This window comes from Maylandia zebra, linkage group LG7, assembly GCF_041146795.1.
Source record: "Maylandia zebra isolate NMK-2024a linkage group LG7, Mzebra_GT3a, whole genome shotgun sequence".
Taxonomy (NCBI): domain Eukaryota; kingdom Metazoa; phylum Chordata; class Actinopteri; order Cichliformes; family Cichlidae; genus Maylandia; species Maylandia zebra.
Window position 1 is genome coordinate 60,653,507 of NC_135173.1, and position 19,915 is coordinate 60,673,421.

Sequence of the window (19,915 nt, forward strand, 5' to 3'; positions counted from 1 at the left end):
TTACGATATGGGAGAATGACAGAAAAAAGCTTTTTCGGATGTAAAAATAGTTTGAAAATGAGTATAAAAACTCCCAGTTGCGTTGTAGTTTTTAAATTGCTTCGAATACGAGTTCTCTTTTTTGCAATAGAAATTAAATGTCCTCATCAGGGCATCAATGAGAGGTTTATTTTGAAAGTTCTACCCGGAAGTCTTGTGTTTGATCTCGGCTGGCCTACTTAACAGCAAAACAAGTAGGTGTTTACTGAAGTTGTGTTATAAAACAGTCACTGGGCACCGACATTTAAAAAACAAAAACTGGACAATGGTCTCCGGCGGTGCAATTCAGATACCGAGCCGTCTCCCGTTGCTGCTGACCCACGAAGGAGTTCTTCTCCCGGGCTCCACGGTCAGGTTCAGCGTGGACTCCCCACGGAACATGCACCTTGTCCGAGAGCGGCTGCTGAAGGGGACTTCGCTGAAAAGCACCATCATAGGGGTGATTCCTAACACCAGAGACCCGGAGCACGACACCGACGACCTCCCCACGTTGCACAAGTAATGAACTTGTAGCTGTGTAGCTTTCTGTGGGTTTACACGGTTGTTGTGTGGAGGTGTGACATACAGCTGATGGGTCCCCTTCAAGTTGTCATAAACGTAACAGGTCACAACATCTCTGCAGGATAAGGAAGAAGATCAAATATATTTCCAGTACACAGGAGTATTTTATGTGTTTAGACGTCTGTAGTGTGTGTCATCGTCAGGGGAAATGTACTGAATATTGGGTAAATCGAAACTCAATGCATATTTGAGCATGTACTTTACCTACCCCCCTTTTTTAAACTATTATTTGTTCTAGAAACATCTCCACTTTTACTGTAGCCATGAAGTCGGAAACGGCCGGGCAAGCACAGAGAAGCGGACTTTAGCCTTTAATCAGTGGACTCCAGATCAGTAGGTTACCAAACAGCGTGTTCCTGTCTCTAGATTGGTTACCAGGAAAAAGATGGTTTGTCCGACACTGAGTTAATCTGTGAGGAAGGTGGTCATGCTATCTTAAATCATAAAAATTGTAGAACATTTTCTCAGATTTCCCTAAAAAAATGTACGATTTCAATTTTGATTGAATGAATGATTTAAGGCTTTTTTAAATATATATGACTAGTTTAAATGTGAAAAATAAATCAAGCAATTGTATAAAGTTCCATATTTAAAGATGCACTAAAAAAATATGTGACACTGCAAAATGAAACCTGTAGAAGAAATACTTGAAATACTAGAAGATATCAGTGGGTAAGTTAATCCAAATGAAACACAATTCTGCCATTTCCAGGTGAGGCTCTGATTATAACTGAGGTAATAATTATAACTGAATTAAAGGCTTTTATCTTTAATATTTTCTGAGATATATTCATGCTGTAATGCACCCTCATTATTTCCAAGTGCAAAAAAAACCAGACCATTTTTCAAGAAAAAAATTAAGAGCTTTTTTTTTTAGGAAAATCTGAGATAGTTGAGCAGAAAGACCACATTGATTTGAGATGGAATGAATAAATCCTTATAATCCTCTGCAGTGAAGGACAGGAAATACTTGCACTTGCTCATGTAAATGTTTGGCGCTTATACTTAAAATGTAACAGGGTTTGAATGAAACTCAGATGGTTGATTTTCCACACACTACAGCACACTTGCTGCTTATATGAAGCTTAAAAGACACTGTGAAAGGCTCCAACACGATCAGAGGTGTGAATACTGAGGCTTTGCAAGCATTTAAAATCAGAACAGTTTGTTGTACTGCAGAATGCAACCTTTCAGTGAACTGCTTTTCAATGGCCACCTCATCTGTCACACACTCTCTTTCTCTCTCTGTGTGTGTCTGTGTAGAATTGGTACAGCAGGGATTGCAGTGCAGGTAGTGGGCAGTAACTGGCCCAAACCTCACTATACCCTCCTCATCACTGGACTGTGCCGATTCAGTGTATCGAGTCTGTTAAAAGAGCGACCCTTTGTCCTGGCAGAGGTAAGCTGTCGGTTTGATTTGATGTTAAAATATTGGAGCAATTTTTTTTTGTAAGATAAACCTAAGTTTCTGGATGTGCTGTCTATTTAATGAGCGACAGTGGTCATCATAAGTGTTCTGTTTTGTACCTGTAACGAAGCAGTAGTATCACTACATACTGATGATGTACTCTGATTTAGTCAATGTAAGAAGTATTCTTTCCTGCAACACTGTATTTACTAGTTGCCTGAGGGTAGATAATAAGAAATGTTTTGCTATTTCCTGTTGTTGTACAGCAATATTCTTTGTAAACACACTGTTAATGTTTTTTATGCTTATAGTAAACATGACAAAAGTTTCAGGTAATGGGGTTCCCATACTGTACAAGTGATCCCTGTGAGCCAAAAGCTCAGATTTCTGCACAGACTGCTGCAAACATTTTGCTTCTGATTTGGTTTTCTACTCTCAGCTTTACATCATGCCAATAATAGATGGCTTGGTCCTTAATATGCTAATCTCAGGCACATAGCTCTAGCTGGCAGCACAGAAGCCCCACTCATCTGCTGCTCAAGCCTTCTTTTTCCAAGGTCCAGCGCATCAGAAGAAATCTGACTAAAAAAGGGGGAAACTAGATTTAAATTGGTTTGATTCAAGCAGTAAAGTGGAGGACTGCACCAAGGTCAAGTGTAATATTGAATTTTCTGAACTGTAAATCATGCAAACCCACAAGTAATAGAAGTAGCATTAGTGAGAAAAAGGAGCAATAGCTGAACATTATAAATCCCCTAAAAAAACCCAACAAAAAATCAGTCTGAGAAGTTAAAGGTCACCTGATTCCACTACTTGCCAAGTCCAGCAAGAGGTTCAACAGAAGTTATAAGCTGCAGAAATAAAGTTTGTTGGCAAGTCAGCCAGACATGCCTAAGGCTGAGATTATAACTCCTTGTGCACATGGGAAGCTACAGACACACAGTTGTTCCTATTCAACAACTTTCAAGTCAGCTTAGGATGCCTGATGCATTTCATACGTGCTCCGTAGATCTACATCTATAGAAAGATGGATTCCTTATTCGGAAAGTCTTGGCAGTTTCCCTCCATGAATTACTACACGTTTGATTTTCTGTAAATCATTTAAAAGTCAAATTGTGCAGATGTGGGTGGACACTGATCGTTGTGTAGTATCTCTTTCAGGGGCCGTTTTGGGGTTTCCAGCACATGTGCAGCTGGCCCATTCAGAGTAGGAGTGCTCACTTTTCTAAAACCAACGCATCACTTGTACTGCGGCGTAATCACTGACCTCCACTGTCTAGTTATTAAGATGGGATTAAATTGAGTGATAGTGAGAATACATTTTTATTACCCGGTGTGAATTAAAAGTTCTTTTATCAGCATTTAAACAAGATCATCTAGTGTATGACTTTTATAACACCATTTCATCATTAAATAAAGTAATGAAACATGTTTTAGCATATTAGAAATGCACAATACACAAGTATGTGTGGCCTCACAATGTGACTCACTTTTTATTTTAAAAAAAAAAATGACAGGTGAAGCAGTTAGATCAGTTGGAGCGGTATACGACCCCACAAAGAGATGCCACCGCAACAGATGATGGAGAGCTGGGGGAGCTGTCGGAGAAGTTCTACCAGGCTGCTGTACAGGTGTGTGTGTGTGTGTGTGTGTGTGTGCGCGTGTGTGTGTGTGTGTGTGTGTTTAAGAATTTAAGAGAGTGAGGTCGTAAAAAAATTCATGTCTTGAAAAACTGATTAAGTTAAAAACAAAAATGCCTTTGCAAGGAGGAAAAAAATGCCAAAAGGGCGGTGCAGACTTGAAGAGTGATGACTGACGGACATGTGAGGGTTCTTTAATATACACTAAAGTGTTACATACACACAAGAGCTGTTGCCTACAAAGAGACTTGCATTCAGCAAATTACTTTATATGTGGACTAAAACATTTCTTGATTTTTCACAGCCTGCAAAATCTATGATGTGTTTGTATATTCAAAAATATATATAATTTAGGCAAAAAAATTAGACACAACAACTGAAACGACTTTAACATGTGTTGTCTTGAAGAAATATTAACTGAAGTTGGATTGGGGCCAGGCTGTATTTTAATGAAATACCACTTTGCATTAAAATACTCTAAACTGTGAACATTCGTGTTTAGATTTGTGGAAAATTGAGGTATAGTTAAAAAGAATCATCAGAATTGAAAAAGCAGTGGAAAACATTTTTAAAACACCTACTGGTAAAATGCTGCCCCCTGCTGGCGAAAGTGTTGTTAAATTTAGCAGAATGTGCTTTTTGTTTTGTTTTTTTTTACAAAAATTACTTTTGAGGGGAAAAACAGGGAATGCCACGTCTTCAGTAAATTTATATTGTTATTTGAAAATAGTCCCTTAAATTATAATGCACGTTTTAAAAAGTTTTATTTAGATTATGAAATGGCTAAATAAACACTAATTGTTGATACCCAGTCAACTATTCGATTTTTAAAAATGTATTTATTTATTTATTTTCATCTGGCAGATGATTTTGTAGAACAGCTCATGTCATTCTGAATTATTTTTTAGGCTGCTGTGCACGCACAGCGTGTGCTGTCTCCACAGCTTGTCAGTTATTTTCTGGTTAGAATCTTTTCTCTGCTTTGGCTGCCAAACAGCCTAATATAGTTCTACTGTCATATTTAAATATTTGCTAGTTGTTGTTTTTTTTTTTCACCACAAACTACTTTTTTTCCTCTCAAGTATTAACTTTGGCCATACAGCTCAGTTTAAGTGTCATCTATCCACAACAATAACTCATAAAGCAGCTGTTTCATCTAGATGTTGCTTTGAATATATCAGATCCTGACTTCTGTACTGAGGTCGGAAGTTGGGTTTCCTCCTGACTTCCTTTCCACCTAAACCCTGTTTGCACATCCAACCAGCAGAGTGGGATGTACAAATCTATGTACAAACTAAGTTTGTGCGTGTCATTTTACAATGAAGCGATCTGCAGATTGCAGCTGCCACTGTATGCCCTTTACTTATAAAAACTTCATCTCAATGTTTGCATTGGCAGTTTATGTAAGAGCTTGTTGTCAATTATTTTCAAAACTTACCAAACTGTGAAATATGAACATTTTTGAGAATAATAAGAAACAGGCAACTTTTTAAAAATGTAATATAGAAGTAAACTGTGCTGTGCTGCAGCATGATGTGATGGATCAGACTGAAGATGAAAACATACACATGCAGTTGGACTTGATTTATTGTGTTTTTTTGTTTTTGTTTACACATTTACACGTGTGCGTGTGTGTGTGTGTGTGTGTGTGTGTGTGTGTGTGTGTGTAGTTGTTAGGTATGTTAGACATGTCTGTTCCAGTCGTGGCCAAGTTCAGGCGCCTCTTGGACAGTCTGCCGAGGGAAACTCTACCTGACGTTGTTGCCTCGATGATCCGCACCTCAAACAAGGAGAAACTCCAGGTGAATTCAAACTGTATACACAATCAAAGCTTTAGAAGAGCCAACATGTTTTTATTCATTTTTTAGAAATCAAAAAGGTTTTAATCTTGATGCAAACAGTTTCTGCAAGTGTTCTAACTTCAGTTGCTCTGCTTTTGCCAAATACCCATTTTAGCCCAAACTACTTGTGGCCCCTCCTGCAGTAAATCCTAGGTTTACTGCAGGAAGGGCATCCTACATCCTGAAATATGGTGATCCTTTTGATATGGCAACTACTTGGGACGTAAAAGGGAAGCGGACTCTTCTTCTTCCTCCTCCCCTTCTTCTTTCCTTCTAGTCTTCTTCTTCTTCTTCTTCTTACTCCTCCTCCTACTTCTTCCTACTGTTCCACTTTTTACATTTTCTTACTTTTCTTTTTCTTCCTCTACCTTTCTTTCCTCTTCTTCCTTCTGTTCTACGTCCTTGATATCCACAATATTTGACAGTATACTTAGAGGAGAAAGAGAGAGGTCACTATTTGTTGGGGTTTTGAAGCAATACAGGAACTTTCCACTTATTCTGCCATTTAAGGATTTAGTGCTTTATTTTTTAGCATGAAAGCACACATTGATGTGATTTTTGACTTTTTTTTCCCTCAACAATAAATCTTCACAATAAATAAAATGTGTTGTTTTCCATGTGCTGTGAAGGTCCTGGATGCATTGAGTTTGGAAGAGCGCTTTAAGAAGGCCCTGCCCATGCTGACCAGACAGATAGAGGGACTAAAACTGCTGCAGAAAACCAGGAAGACGAGTCCTGATAATGAGAAGAGGGTAACAGATGTGCAGTCCTTGTATGTTCACACTGTGATTTACATTCCAAATCTCGTGCTCACATTTGGGATTCCCCTCTGTTTAGGTGTTGGTGCGGAAAGGTACAGTGTTCCCAGGTCGACAGTTCAATCTGGATGAGGAGGATGAAGATGATGATGGTGATGACACAGCAGCCTTGGAGAGGAAGGTTCATGGGGCAAACATGCCTGAAGCTGCCCTCAAAATTTGCCTGAAAGAACTCAAAAGGTAAATTTCATACAACATATACACAATATAAAGTGTATTTGTGCATACTTCACAAACACAAATAATGCTGCTGCTTTTACTTGTTTAGACCATGTTTAGATCTGGCTCTGTTTGGTGTCTGTGTAAACATGATCCAGTACTGTAATTAGCCTTAAATACTTCAGTTAGATTGTTCATGTTCCTCTTCAATCTGTCAGATTGAAGAAGATGCCTCAGTCAATGCCTGAGTATGCCCTGACCAGAAACTACTTGGACCTGATGGTGGAGTTGCCATGGAGCAAAAGCACCAAAGGTAAATTAATCTGCAGACAACTTTTAATGGACGTCAGCTCAGTTAAACTCTTTGGGTTTGGTAGATTTCACTGAGCCGTAGTAGTGACAGTAAAAACTTTACAGACTTTGACATTGAGAAGGCTTTGATATGCAGCTGTCTGCTTTCCAGGTCAAAGCATCTACTGCGTTGATTAAGGCTGTCATCTTTTTAATGCGTTCTTAAACAATAATCAAAATGAAATAAACATTCTCAGTCTCTTTGGGTTTTGATTCGCACTCTTTAAGCTACATTTTTAAGGTCAACATATCCTGGACACCAATTATTTGAAAGCTTGGAGTTGTATTGGTAACTCATTGAAGTGTTATTGGCTATTCATAACCAGCCACTTTGCGCATACAGTTAGTTGGGTGGACTGAATCAGGCCAAATTAAATGGCGCTACACAGCGTCCCAGCATACATAATAATGCTTGAATTTCACAAGAACTGTTCTGGTTTGTCCCTGCTGATTGCAGGCGTAAACATGTAACCAAATATAAGTAATGACTCCAAATGTTAAGGGTAAGGGTTCATTTAGCAGCAGTGTCAGAGGTCACAACCAAAGTATGCGCTGCTCTCTGACATCTGATTGATGGACCTCTAAAATTTGCCAAACCACTGTGGGGCAAATTGTCTACCTGGTTTTTGATGTCTGTGTATGTTTCTTTGGTCTCACATTCAAATTGCTACTAGAGCAGGTCAGCTACTAACCGGAAGGTTGGTGGTTCTATCCCAGGCTCCTCCAGTCTGCATGCCAAATATCCTTGGGCAAGATACTAACCCCATGTTGCTCTCCGATTCATCCATCGGAGTGTGAATGAATGTGTATGAATGTTAGATAGTGAGCACTTAACAGTTTAGAAAAAGTGCTTGTGTGATTGGGTGAATGAATTAGTTGTATGAAGCGGTTTGAGTGCTCAGAGTAGAAAAGTGCTATATAAGAGCCTGTCCATTTAACTCACCTAAAACACTTAAACCTTCTAGACTGCCTGGACATCCGAGCTGCACGTACCCTATTGGACAACGATCACTACGCCATGAACAAGCTGAAGAGACGCGTCCTGGAGTATTTAGCTGTCAGGCAGCTGAAGACATCACTCAAGGTGCTTCCTTAATATCCCAGTCTACGGATGCTTAAAGATGAAATCTTGTGTTACACAAAGCACTTTTCTTACATTTGTTATGTATTAATCTTTGAGTTTCATACTGCTGTATCTGCTGTTTTTAGGGCCCCATCTTATGTTTTGTGGGCCCTCCTGGAGTCGGTAAGACGAGTGTAGGACGCTCGATTGCCCGAACTCTGGGCAGAGAATTTCACCGAATTGCTTTGGGAGGCGTCTGTGACCAGTCTGACATCCGAGGACACAGGTATGCTCATAAGATTGTTACGCAACTGAAGGTTTCGTGTCCACAGTGTAGACTGTGAGTTTTCAGGTTGCCCATGTATAGCAACAACCCCCAAAAAATACAAACTACAATAATAGACCTGAGATATGCTAGTTTTTTAACCGTTTTACCAGAGAAAACTGGTTTAACAGACGAACAGCTGATTCTGTTCGTCTGGACACTGATTGTTATTGTGGCTGTGGACTAGTTAATTTAAACTTTTCCATGTGTCCCTGTTCAAAAACATCTGAATACAATTAGTAGGTCATTAGCAAGACTCTATAGAACTTGACTGCATGCTGAAGTGGCAACCCCCAACCCTATTCAAGTAATTTTAAGGAAATTTACCGGTAAATATTTGGAAAAATGACAAAAGTGCTTTTATTGCGTCATGTTCATTCACTCATGAGCTGCTGTAACATAAATCAAATGGCTGAATTGCCACCTCAGCATGCAGTCAAGTTCTATACTCTTTTACCAATGAACTACTACTGTGTGTTGCAACAGGGACACATGGAAAGGTTTCAGGACACCGGCCCTTGAGGATTGGAGTTTGAGATCCGTGGTCTACTCACACCCACCCACACAAAGCGTGTTGCTTTCTTTGGAATAGAGTCTGCATTTTTATTTAAATCCCTGTTTCCCTGCAGCGTAATTTTTTAAAAGTAGGGTAAAGATACAAATTCCAGACTTAGGACACCAGCTGAATGTGCCAGTATTTTAATTCCTGAACTAAAATAATAATATATTACTGGATGATTCCACCAAGGAGCACCCCTGAAAACTAAGATAATGCAGGTAAATGCTCCCTTTGTCTTTCGTCGTCATATTCAAACTTTTGCACCAGTTGTTGACACTAATGTGTCCACTGACTACACTGCAGGCTCACAGTGGCCCTACCAGTCACAAATGGATATTGCATCTTTGGAATTAGGAACTTTGTGAAGGTGTGCATGAGCGAAACTCTAAATAAGTGCAATATAAATAAATATAAAGCAATATGTAATTGTAAAATTTAACAGGTAGATCTTTGTTCTTTTTTCTTAGGCAGGATTCGTGCCAAACAGCCTTTCATTGTTCTTGTAACAGTGACAATAAAATCTATCCTATTCTATTCTATTACTGTAGTCTTGTTATGTAGAACTCTTTTAAAGTGACTAGAGAAATGTGCTTGAGTATATTGTTTTCATGCTGGGACTTAAATTGCTCCGTGGACGTGTGGTGGAGCAAAAACACAAGCTCGCGTAACATTTGATGCTATATAAACAGTGTTGGTCAAGTTACTTGAAAAAAGTAATAAGTAACTAATTACCGATTACTCCCCCCCAAAAAGTAATCCCGTTACTTTACTGATTACTTATTTTCAAAAGTAATTAATTACTTAGTTACTTAGTTACTTTTTAAAAACACGATTTACAACCTGAGTAGGTGATAAAGTGATAGATCTTTCAGCCCAATTCTACTTTTTCTACAATCCATCATACAAAATGTAATCAAATGGAAACGTCTCTTTTTAAAACTTGTTTTATTAGTTTTAATCTTTTAAATTTATGTAGAAAGCAAAAATGAAATTATATGCAACATTCTCTGACTGGAAGAAATTTGTTTAACATTTAAACCTATTTTCTACACATTCCAGCACATAAAATATATTTTTTTTGTGTGTTTACACTCAGTCTTTCACATAGATGCAAGTAAAACACACAAAATAAATAACATGAAAGACTCAGCGGTCCTTTTGCTCTATTTTCACCTGTAAAGCAGGAGTAGGTAGGCGGAGGTGTGCTCTGGTGCAGGTGTGCCGCAGCGGTCAGTGGAAGAATCCGCGAGTTTCTCTGTGAGTTTCCCATTACGTGGTACCACACTCGGTGCTTGCTTGGAAGTTTAGGGGTTTTTTTCGCTGTAAAAAGAAGTTTTCTTCCCACGCACAACGGACGCTAATGTTTTTGTCACTTTTTATGGAATCAAACTCAAAGTAAGGTCAGTACTTCCACGCTTTAAACGCTGCACGCTCATACTCTCTCCCACACTCGATATATGATCCACTGTTGATCTGCACACAGCTGTTATCACGAATGTCGCACTCGCTTACGTCACTGTCATGAGACACTCTCGCAAAAAAAAATCACGGTTTTAGTAACGCAGTAACACAGCGTTCCTACGGGAAAGTAACGGTAATCTAATTACCGTTTTTGCAATAGTAATCCCTTACTTTACTCGTTACCTGAAAAAAGTAATCAGATTACGCGTTACTGCCCATCTCTGTTTATAAATCACACTCACAAATAATGAAGCTCACTATGAAAAATCATGTATTTTATCCCAAGTTTTTCCTTAACACTCCCCACTGGGAAAGCTAGAGTAAAATAGTGTCTTTTTTATTTTATTAAGTCCAAAACCTGTACTAAGATGTAATGAAATTTCTTGGGAAAGCCTGCTGATATCATTCAAGCATCCCTTAAAGTCCACTTGGGTTTAATTTAAATGAAGGATAAAGGACATAAATGGATTCGGACAGTAGTCTGAAAGTATTCGGCACATTTGTTGGTTTTGTTTTCTTCTGACTTGGACTTTTACTTTTATGTAGATGACCTTATGTAAATATAAGCTTTGTTTTTCTGTAAAATAAAGAGAGGTCACTGGTAATCTGTGTTTGTTAGAAAGTGTTAAAAGGTTGTCACCAACTGGAAGACAAATTGTGGCCCAGCACATTCACCACATCACACAGATCCTCTTGTTACTGTTATGGGTGTCATGTCTGGAGTCTCTGTGCGAGCAGAGAGGCGAATGGGGCAAAAGAGTTCATCTCGGGTTACGTGGATGGTCGTGTTGTTTTAAATCAATGGCTCACATACATATTTACACCCAAATAAGAAACATGTGCATGTCCTACCAACAGCAGAAATAAGGACCAGACTCTTCAAACAATTGATTATACAGTTTGTTCAACTTAAAAATATTTCTGATGTTCTTATGTGATTTAAATCATTTTTATTTCCTACTTTCGAAGCCCACAAACTGCTTTCAGCCAGTACATGCTAGCAAACACTTGAAGCTTGCTCGCATTAGCTTTATTCACTACAGAGAATGTCGCATCTGTGTTTATTTTTTCTCAGATATTATTGCTTGGTAATTCAGTGCATATCTCTAGGGTATATCGTGAGCCTTTGGTTTGCTTGAAACTGAAAAGTTCACAGAGTAGAGCATCATTTTGTGTCTTTGCCATGTCTCCAGGCGTACATATGTAGGGAGCATGCCCGGCCGCATTATCAATGGTTTGAAGACAGTGGGCGTCAATAATCCCGTCTTCCTTCTGGATGAGGTGGACAAGCTGGGGAAGAGCCTGCAAGGGGACCCTGCAGCTGCTCTGCTGGAGGTCAGTCTGTTTCTCTCTCAGGTTACGTGTGATGTAGTATCACGTCTTCTCTGGTTATTTACTCCCTAAAAAAAAACCTTAATGTTTTGAAGGATTAATTGTCAGTAGCGAGTAGAAACATGCAACATACCGTATCCACCAATTGGTTGCTATAGCTACCTAATTAACCACTACAACACATAATAATTTTCATAATAACACAAGTGTTATTAGTATTCCTGCCCCATGATGCCACAAAGTTCCCACTTACTGCAGTTTGCACAGTTTACAAAAAACACACACACACACAAAATAAAAGGGTTTCTGTGTGCACGCTAAGGTCCTGGACCCAGAGCAGAACCACGGCTTCACAGACCATTACCTGAATGTGGCCTTTGACCTCTCACAAGTGCTCTTCATCGCTACAGCAAACACTACAGCGACCATTCCCCCGGCCCTGCTTGACAGGATGGAGGTGCTGGAGGTACCAGGTGGGTTTAGTCACTTTGTTCTGACGAAATATCTCAGCAGATTTATCAGAGGTTATCATAACAAGAGGGTTTCTATTTTATTGAAAATACGTTCCCAGAACTCCACTATAGAAGTCCAAAAAGTTTCCAATTAAAAGAAAAAATATTTTCCTGTTAAATGGGCACCTGTGTTCCTCAAAGGACATGACATAATCCAAATCTGAAAGATACAAATTATGAGTCATTTTAAGACCAGAGTGAAACCTAGCATCTGATCTCCCTGTTTTGTTGTTGTTGTTGTTGTTTTTCTTTATTACTGTTGTTTCAGGCTACACCCAGGAGGAGAAGGTGGAGATTGCTCACCGCCACCTGATTCCAAACCAGCTGGAGCAGCATGGGTTAACCCCTCAACAGCTGCATATACCTCAGAGCACCACACCGGACATAATCAGCAGGTACAATCTCACACAAACTCAGTCATCGTCACCTAAGACTGTAAGACTGCATAGCCGTTTAAGCTTTATGTTAACGGCAGCACACAGCGGCATCAGTGTCAGATACTGGTGGTGAAACACACTGAAACACGTGTGAATTTTCAACAATGAAATTGTGAGAGAGATGATTTGTTCAGTGACCGTTGATCTGTGAGAATGATTGTTATAGCTTCTTCATTTAAAAGAGACTCGACAGACATAATTTTATAAAAGTAAACTTACATGTAGAATACGTATCACAGGTTCACATGTCTTTCTGACATGCAGAGGCAGTCTGGTTAGTGTGCAAAAAATAGAAAATATATAGGTTGATCTGGGTAGATCTCTTTTGCAAACAAATAAGAAAATAAAACACATTTCAAAAAGGAGAGAGACGGGTTCTCAGGTTTTCAGGTGATTACAGTTACAGGACAAAACAAAGAGCAAGTACATGACTAACAGTCAGAGTGTTGCCAAGTTTTTAACCCTACCTGATCACACTGTGACTCTCAGTGACAGCTGTGTTTTAGTCATCTGTTATTTGTCCTTCTGTTTGTTCTTCCTCTTTTAGGTACACCCGAGAAGCAGGTGTGCGCTCACTAGAAAGGAAGATCGGGGCGATCTGCCGAGCTGTAGCTGTCAAGGTTGCCGAGGGTCACACACTCACCAAGACAGAGACTTTGACCCCTGAAAACTCAAAACAGCATGGAGGTGAGGGTCTGAACCTTCCATCTTGGTCGGGCTGTGGAATTTAATTTGAAGCTTTAGCTGCAGAACAGCACAGAGCTACACACTAACAAAGCTTGTGCATTAAATACCAAATGTTGAGTCATTACAAATATTGAAAGATGAAGTACAACAGAAAAGAGCATCTTAGTTAACACAGATTTATTTCAGTAATAATAGCAAAATGAAACACTCATCACTGGACTTATTTATTTTATAAATTTATTTATTTATTTACTTACTTATTATGACAAAAAGATTTTGCTAATGCCTTTTTGACCAGAGTGTTTAGGCTTTGTTGCTTTAAGGGTTTTTCTTTTATGTATTTGAAGACCATACTGCCATGTAAAAAAAGAGTTTTTCATAGGTCCTGTAAAATGAAGTTCACCCTGTGATTCAGTAGCTTTTAGAACCTCCTTTAGGAGCAGTACCTTAAAGTAATTCTTTCCTGTATGACTTCATCAGTCTCTCATATTGTGGTGGAATTTGCTCGAGAGCTTGGGGTCATTGTCCTGTTGCATCATTTGAGCCCAGTTTTAGCTGTTGGACAGATGGTCTCACTTTTGACTCTAAACAAATTTGGTGTACTGAGGAGTTCATAGTCCACTCAATGCTCAGGTGCTCAGGTTCTGTGGTAGCAGAACAAACCCAAATCCAATCCAGTCACCCGTCCAATTCTGTGCTTGACAGCTGGTATGAAGTGTTTGTGCAGATATGCTACATGTTTGTTTTTTTCCAAAAACAAGCCATACTTGTTCAACCTTTTTCTAATTGTACTGCCATGAAGTCTAACATTTAGCATTCTGAGGCATGTATTATTGTAGGGTGTTAATCCTGTCTTTTAACCTGTGTTCCATGTCGCTCCCCAACCGGTCGCGTCAGATGGCTGCCCCTCCCTGAGCCTGGTTATGCCGGAGCTTTCCTCCTGTTAAAGGGGAGTTTTTCCTTCCCCCTGTCGCCAAAGTGCTTGCTCATAGGGGGTATTATGGTTGTTGGGTTTTCCTCTGTTAAATACAACAAACCAGCCTATAACTAAAATAGAAACAAGGACTAGTGTTTTAGCAGCTCTCTGAGATTTTGTGCAGGTGAAAGAAGGCACTTCAGAATGGAATATTAGAGAGTTATTCCCATACAGCTTATGACAAAATTTGATCCGAAGTGATTGATGGCCCTAATCACGACCTTTTGACCTCCCGCCCCTCCCCTCCGTGGGAAACCCCCGCGTGACGAATCGTATCCGGAGAAAGGGGGGTGGGAAACCCCCCGCGTGACGAATTATATCCTGAGAAAGGGGGGCGGACCCCGGAAGCGCGCCATCTGTTGCTAACCGTAACGAATTGCACCCCGAGAAAGGAGGGGTGAACCCGGAAGCGCGTCATCTGTTGTTGGGGAAAAAAAAAAGTTTTTAGAGGGAGGGGGAAAACCTCCGGAAGCGCGTCATCTGTTGTTGGGAAAAAAAGTTTTTAGAGGGAGGGGGAAACCTCCGGAAGCGCGCCATCTGTTGGAGGGGAATAAAAAAGCAGAGAGAGGAGTCCGTCACAATTTCTAAGTCACAGACACAAGATGGATTTCCTTCTGCAGCGTTCCTGTGTCCGATGAGATCTGCTCTCCCAAAGAAGAAGGTTTTGAATATGACATATTCAATCTCGATCCGGACCTTATGACCCTACCGGAAATACTCCGGAAGTGTCTAGTCATTTTCAGACCTGTTGCGTCATGTTCCCTAAGCACAGCGGTGATGCAGCAGCTGATTCTGTGATGTATAGAGAGACAGAGCGGATGTAATTTTACTTTCTTAAGCTGCACCGGCGTTTGTAATGGAAATAAAGAGTGACTTCCTGTAGAGATTTCAATAGTAATTTTATTTTCCTATAATACAGACGCTGTAAAAAACCTTTAAGATACACCATAGCTTGTGATGAAAAGAAGAACTTTCTATCCGCTTGTAACCTACAGGCTGCCTATGTGTAAAAAATGAATAAATACCGCTTAGTGAATACTACTTTTCCTTTTGAGAGTCCTTTTTACAAGAGACTGAAAAAACAAACCAGCGACAGGCGATCTTGTTTCACACACACACACACACACACCCACACACACACACACACACCGCGGGTACTTTTACAATGGGTTTTCTCAATAGATAGAAAATGTTGATCCGCTGAGGAGTCAACATCCGATATTATCATTGCTTGTAACCCGGTTTCTTACATCTCCCCATAAAACAAGTCTTAGCGGGGAAAAAAGCTCATATTCGAATAAGTTTATTAAAGCACCCCCCCTCTGTGGGAAAGAGTCAACCATGAGGAGAGTTTTGTCAACAGCAAGAACAAGGTCAGACAGCAATTGTCCATTTGGTAAAACAAATACCCGTCTCAAAGCCATATTTTACCGTTGCAGAATGTGGAAAACAGACGGCGTTCGCAAGAAGGCAATCAAAAAAAAAAACCAACCCTCTCTAACTATTGGTATTGTCAAGAGAAAGATGCGAAAAACAGATGCTTCGCTAGACTAGGATAAAATGAGAGAAGAAACGGAAGGGGAGTCGATATCTGTGACAGTTCTACCAATCGCGAGGAAGAATCCGTGAATATTATGTCAGCATTCCGTTCAAACTACGCCGCCGATCACACACACACACACACACACACACACACACACACACACCGCGGGTCAAGGAGGAGTGAGACGACAGAATAGTTTTTTTCTTCATTACTTTTACAATGGGATTTCTCAATAGATAGAAAATGATGACGCTGAGGAGTCAACATCCGATATTATCATTGCTTGTAACCCGGTAAATAATTTCGTACATCTCCCCATAAAACAAGTCTTAGTGGAAAAAAGCTCATATTCGAATAAGTTTATTCCCCTCTGTGGGAAAGAGTTTTTTTCTCAGAGTCAACCATGAGGCGAGTTTTGTCAACAGCAAGAACAACTGTTGCCCATAAAGTAAAACAAATATCCGCCTCTAAGTCGTATTTTACCGTTGCAGAATGTGGAAAACAGACAGCCCTCACAGGAGGCACCATAGTTAAAATATTTAAATTTCAACTAAATTTGTAGTAATGATCGGATTTCCTCACTTATCTACACCACACTCCTTGTCCTTGATTTCTTATCGTTCCTCTGTCCCTTAATAGAAACCACATATATAGAAACTATCCTCCCTTTCAGTTGTCTTTTGCACTTCCATATCGCAAAGCAGTTACTGTAGGTTATTTTCTGCTTATGCATTAATGTAATTAATTAACTTATTTATCCTTAAGTAAGGTAATGACTTGAGTTCTAATGCTTTTTGTCTCTTGAGTTAGCTGTCAATGTGGGATTTTTTTCCCCCTTTTGTCCAGTTAAAGCTGCCTTTCATTCTTCAACACAGCTTAAACTCTAATAGGTAAGCTTTCTTGTAATTTCTTAGTTCTGCAGGCTTCTTGAAAGACATCCGAGACTCTTCTTTGGATGCTGGCTGCCTTTTGTTTTGTTTTCTGTCAAGATGATCCCACACTGCTTCGATTATCTTGAGGTTCGAACCCTGGAGAGATCAATCCATGACTGATGCGTTGTTTCATCCAGGCATACTTTGACTACATTGGCAGTATGTTTGCGATCATTGTCGTACTGAAAAATGAAGTTGAAGCCAATCAGACACTACGTGGTATTACATGGTCGATCAAAATCTGGTGGAACTTTTCTACATTCATAATTTGATTAATTTGGATAAGAGCTCCAACAACACTGGCTGAAATCCAGCCTCAAAGCACGGTAGAGTATCCATGCTGTGTTAAAGACGGCTATAGACATTCACTGTTGTATCTCTCTTCGGACCTCTTCCATGCATATTTCAAATTTGGATTCATTACTCCATAAGACATATTACAGCTGATTTCTTTTTCCAGTCAATTTCTTGTGTAATTTGGCACACCTCAGCCTTATTTTTCTCTGTTCTCCTTCCTTAAGAATGGCTTATTAACAGCCACCCTTCCAACTCAGATAACTTTTGATGAGGTTTCATGAAATGTTTACAGCACTTGAGTTACTCGCCACGGCCATCCTAAATGCTAAAAACACTCAACTTTAATTCTAAATTACGTAATTAACGTTAACCAGAAAAAACAAGCCAAAGTCGAAATGTTGCTGAGCTGACCTGTGGTATGCTATGTCTTCTAAAGCACGTATAATGTAAACAGAACTGGTCTTTGCACAGAAGCCTGTGGAGCTTCATAATTAACCTCAGTGTGTGAAGAGGACTCTCCATTTAATAATAGCTGTAATAAAATGTTATGGCCGACGGTGTTAAACGCTGCACTTGGGTCTAGCAGGGAAGATTTCAACTTTTCAATATGAATGAAGGCTGAAAACTGATTAGATTAATGTCTGATGATCTTTTCTGTGCTTCTTCAAGTTTGTAACACCAAACATATTAAAGGATGATGTAAGGCTCACAGGAAGAGTTTAATTAGACACACATTTACTATTTTTCTTTATACTCTTTCTTTCTTGAATGTTTAATATGATTACTATCAGAGGAGAAAATGAACCTTGTGTAGTCTAAAAACTTTTTTATTTAATCAAACTGTAATGTTGTTGAACTCTGACGGACGTGTCTTTTAATCTTGTCAACAAATCCTTAATCATCTAAATCTGCCATTTATCATCTTGTAAAATGTTCCCTCTGCTTCTGTTGCACATCTCCCCCCGACACTCTCTGCTTCACCTGTCCTGTGCAGGTGGTCCAACCCCTGCCTGCCTCCTTAAACTGGGGTGTTTAAATCTCTTTACCTCTGTTGTGAACTTCACACAAAGTTTGTGGTAACAAAATCAAACTGACGAGGATCTCGTTTGAAAAACACACACACTCACGAGACAAAATAAAAACAGACTGCTCAAAGCAAAAGCAGAGCCCTCACAGCTGGTAGTACAAACACAGTGACAACATGCGTATTAGATACCCTCAGTGCCAAAAGCATAAATATGAAAAAAATGTGATCACCAAGAATATCCTAAAAATGGCATTGAGGTGGGTGTTACAGTAAAGAAAAAAAAAAGTAGCCAAATTTTCATCGGAAAATGTTGAATTTTAGTAAAAACAATGCTCTGTAGTTTGATACTGTCGTTACAGACAAAGCAGATGTTTAAAGCCTTTGGACGCTCATTTGAAACGCACTCATTCTCCTTATCAGCTGGAAACATTAAAACCGTAAAATGACTTTTTCAAACGGATAAAAACTATTGAACAGCAGCAATGTTGAGCCTGTTCCAAAATTTGAATGTACATGTGTTGAAGGTGCGGGTCTTGTTGAATTATTAAACATACTTTCTTTAATTTTTCGAGCCACAAAAACAACAACTTTTAATTTTCTTCTGCTTGAGTCTCGGCCTCGGGTAGCTCTACTTATCATTGCTCAGTCAGTTGTCTGTTTGTGCTACTTTTTTTCAAGGAGCAGTGGATTATTGGTAAGCGTGACTTTATGTGTTTAGCTACTTAAGTGGAAGTACTGTGGAAAGTTTTACCTTACATACATAGATCTACCAGTACAGCTTCTGAGGTATCTGTTTACAAAATGTTATAATCTATTCAAAGGTTCTTTGCAATTTTACATTGATAAACATTATCCTTAACACATTTGGCCCACATAAAGTACTATGGCCATCACACGGTCATTTAGAATTGTTTAAATAACTCGTGTCTTAAGTCCTTCCATCAAACAGAAAATTAAAAAAAAAAAAAAAAAAAAACATGGTTCACTTTTACATCACAAAATGTTAGAAATATAAGCCGTTCATAACAACCTGAAAGGCTGGGAGTTTAAATTGCAAACCGATGGAAGCAGAAGTAGAAGACTATAAATGTCTCAGAGCACTCGGTGTCTATTAATGTGTAGACATGTATAAATAAGAGCTTAATAAAGATGCTTAATTTCTTAAGAAATAAACAGGTGGAGTGATCTTTATCAAAAGTGGATGTTGCATCTGTGGATAAACCACTGTACCCAAAAAAACTTTAAAAATCTACTGTGTGTGAGGCTGTGTAAGTAAAGCTTGCCCTTCACACCCGTGTGTAACAAACCATTTGTTGGGGGTTGTGGATTTGGCACCTCAGCATTGTGAAAGTGGGGAAACATGTTTCTGGCTGTGCATAAGATTCCTCCTTACAACTTAGAATCTCAGTTCTAAATGAAATTCAGATGTTTTTTTAAGTATGGCTAATGTATTATTTGACTTCTAAGGCACACACACACACACACACACACACACACACACACACACACACACACACACACACACACACAAGAACAACACAGAGAAGAAGAAGAGGGGGTCGTTTTACTACACATCATAAAAACGCAATCATTCATCTTCCAACTGTATCTTTCTGTTCTGGCTTTAGAATCATAGGTTGTTTACTGAGCCGTACTTTGGGAGTCATACTGTTGTGATACTGAGGAGAAAAGGGTAAGGTTTGATAGACTAAACCCTTACACACATAACTTGAAAAACCTAAAGAGTGTGTGAGACTGCTAGCTGTGTTGTTCAGCATTAAACTCATCTACAAATGTGTTAGTAAAGAGCGACTTGTACTTCTGTCCCATTAAGCAACGGTTTAACAAATTTCACTGCAAACTATAAAAGGAATCTGGATTTTATAGAAATCATTGTGATACAAATATTTAGATTCTTGATTCACAATGTGCACGAACTCAAAATCT

General features: G+C 39.3%; 1 protein-coding gene across 1 annotated transcript in view; it reads left to right on the forward strand.

The window, feature by feature from the left end:
- Nucleotides 1-179: 179 nt before the first annotated feature.
- The window catches only part of lonp2 (lon peptidase 2, peroxisomal), a 29,759-nt gene continuing 10,023 nt past the window's right edge, over nucleotides 180-19,915 (forward strand). Inside the window, exons 1-13 of the mRNA XM_004564584.3 lie at nucleotides 180-537; nucleotides 1,864-1,999; nucleotides 3,526-3,639; nucleotides 5,319-5,450; nucleotides 6,119-6,241; nucleotides 6,327-6,487; nucleotides 6,685-6,779; nucleotides 7,783-7,901; nucleotides 8,027-8,166; nucleotides 11,419-11,560; nucleotides 11,880-12,030; nucleotides 12,338-12,464; nucleotides 13,054-13,193. Coding sequence (XP_004564641.3) covers nucleotides 305-537; nucleotides 1,864-1,999; nucleotides 3,526-3,639; nucleotides 5,319-5,450; nucleotides 6,119-6,241; nucleotides 6,327-6,487; nucleotides 6,685-6,779; nucleotides 7,783-7,901; nucleotides 8,027-8,166; nucleotides 11,419-11,560; nucleotides 11,880-12,030; nucleotides 12,338-12,464; nucleotides 13,054-13,193 — 1,813 coding nt within the window. The 5' untranslated portion in view covers nucleotides 180-304. The remainder of the gene's footprint in view (nucleotides 538-1,863; nucleotides 2,000-3,525; nucleotides 3,640-5,318; nucleotides 5,451-6,118; nucleotides 6,242-6,326; nucleotides 6,488-6,684; nucleotides 6,780-7,782; nucleotides 7,902-8,026; nucleotides 8,167-11,418; nucleotides 11,561-11,879; nucleotides 12,031-12,337; nucleotides 12,465-13,053; nucleotides 13,194-19,915) is intronic.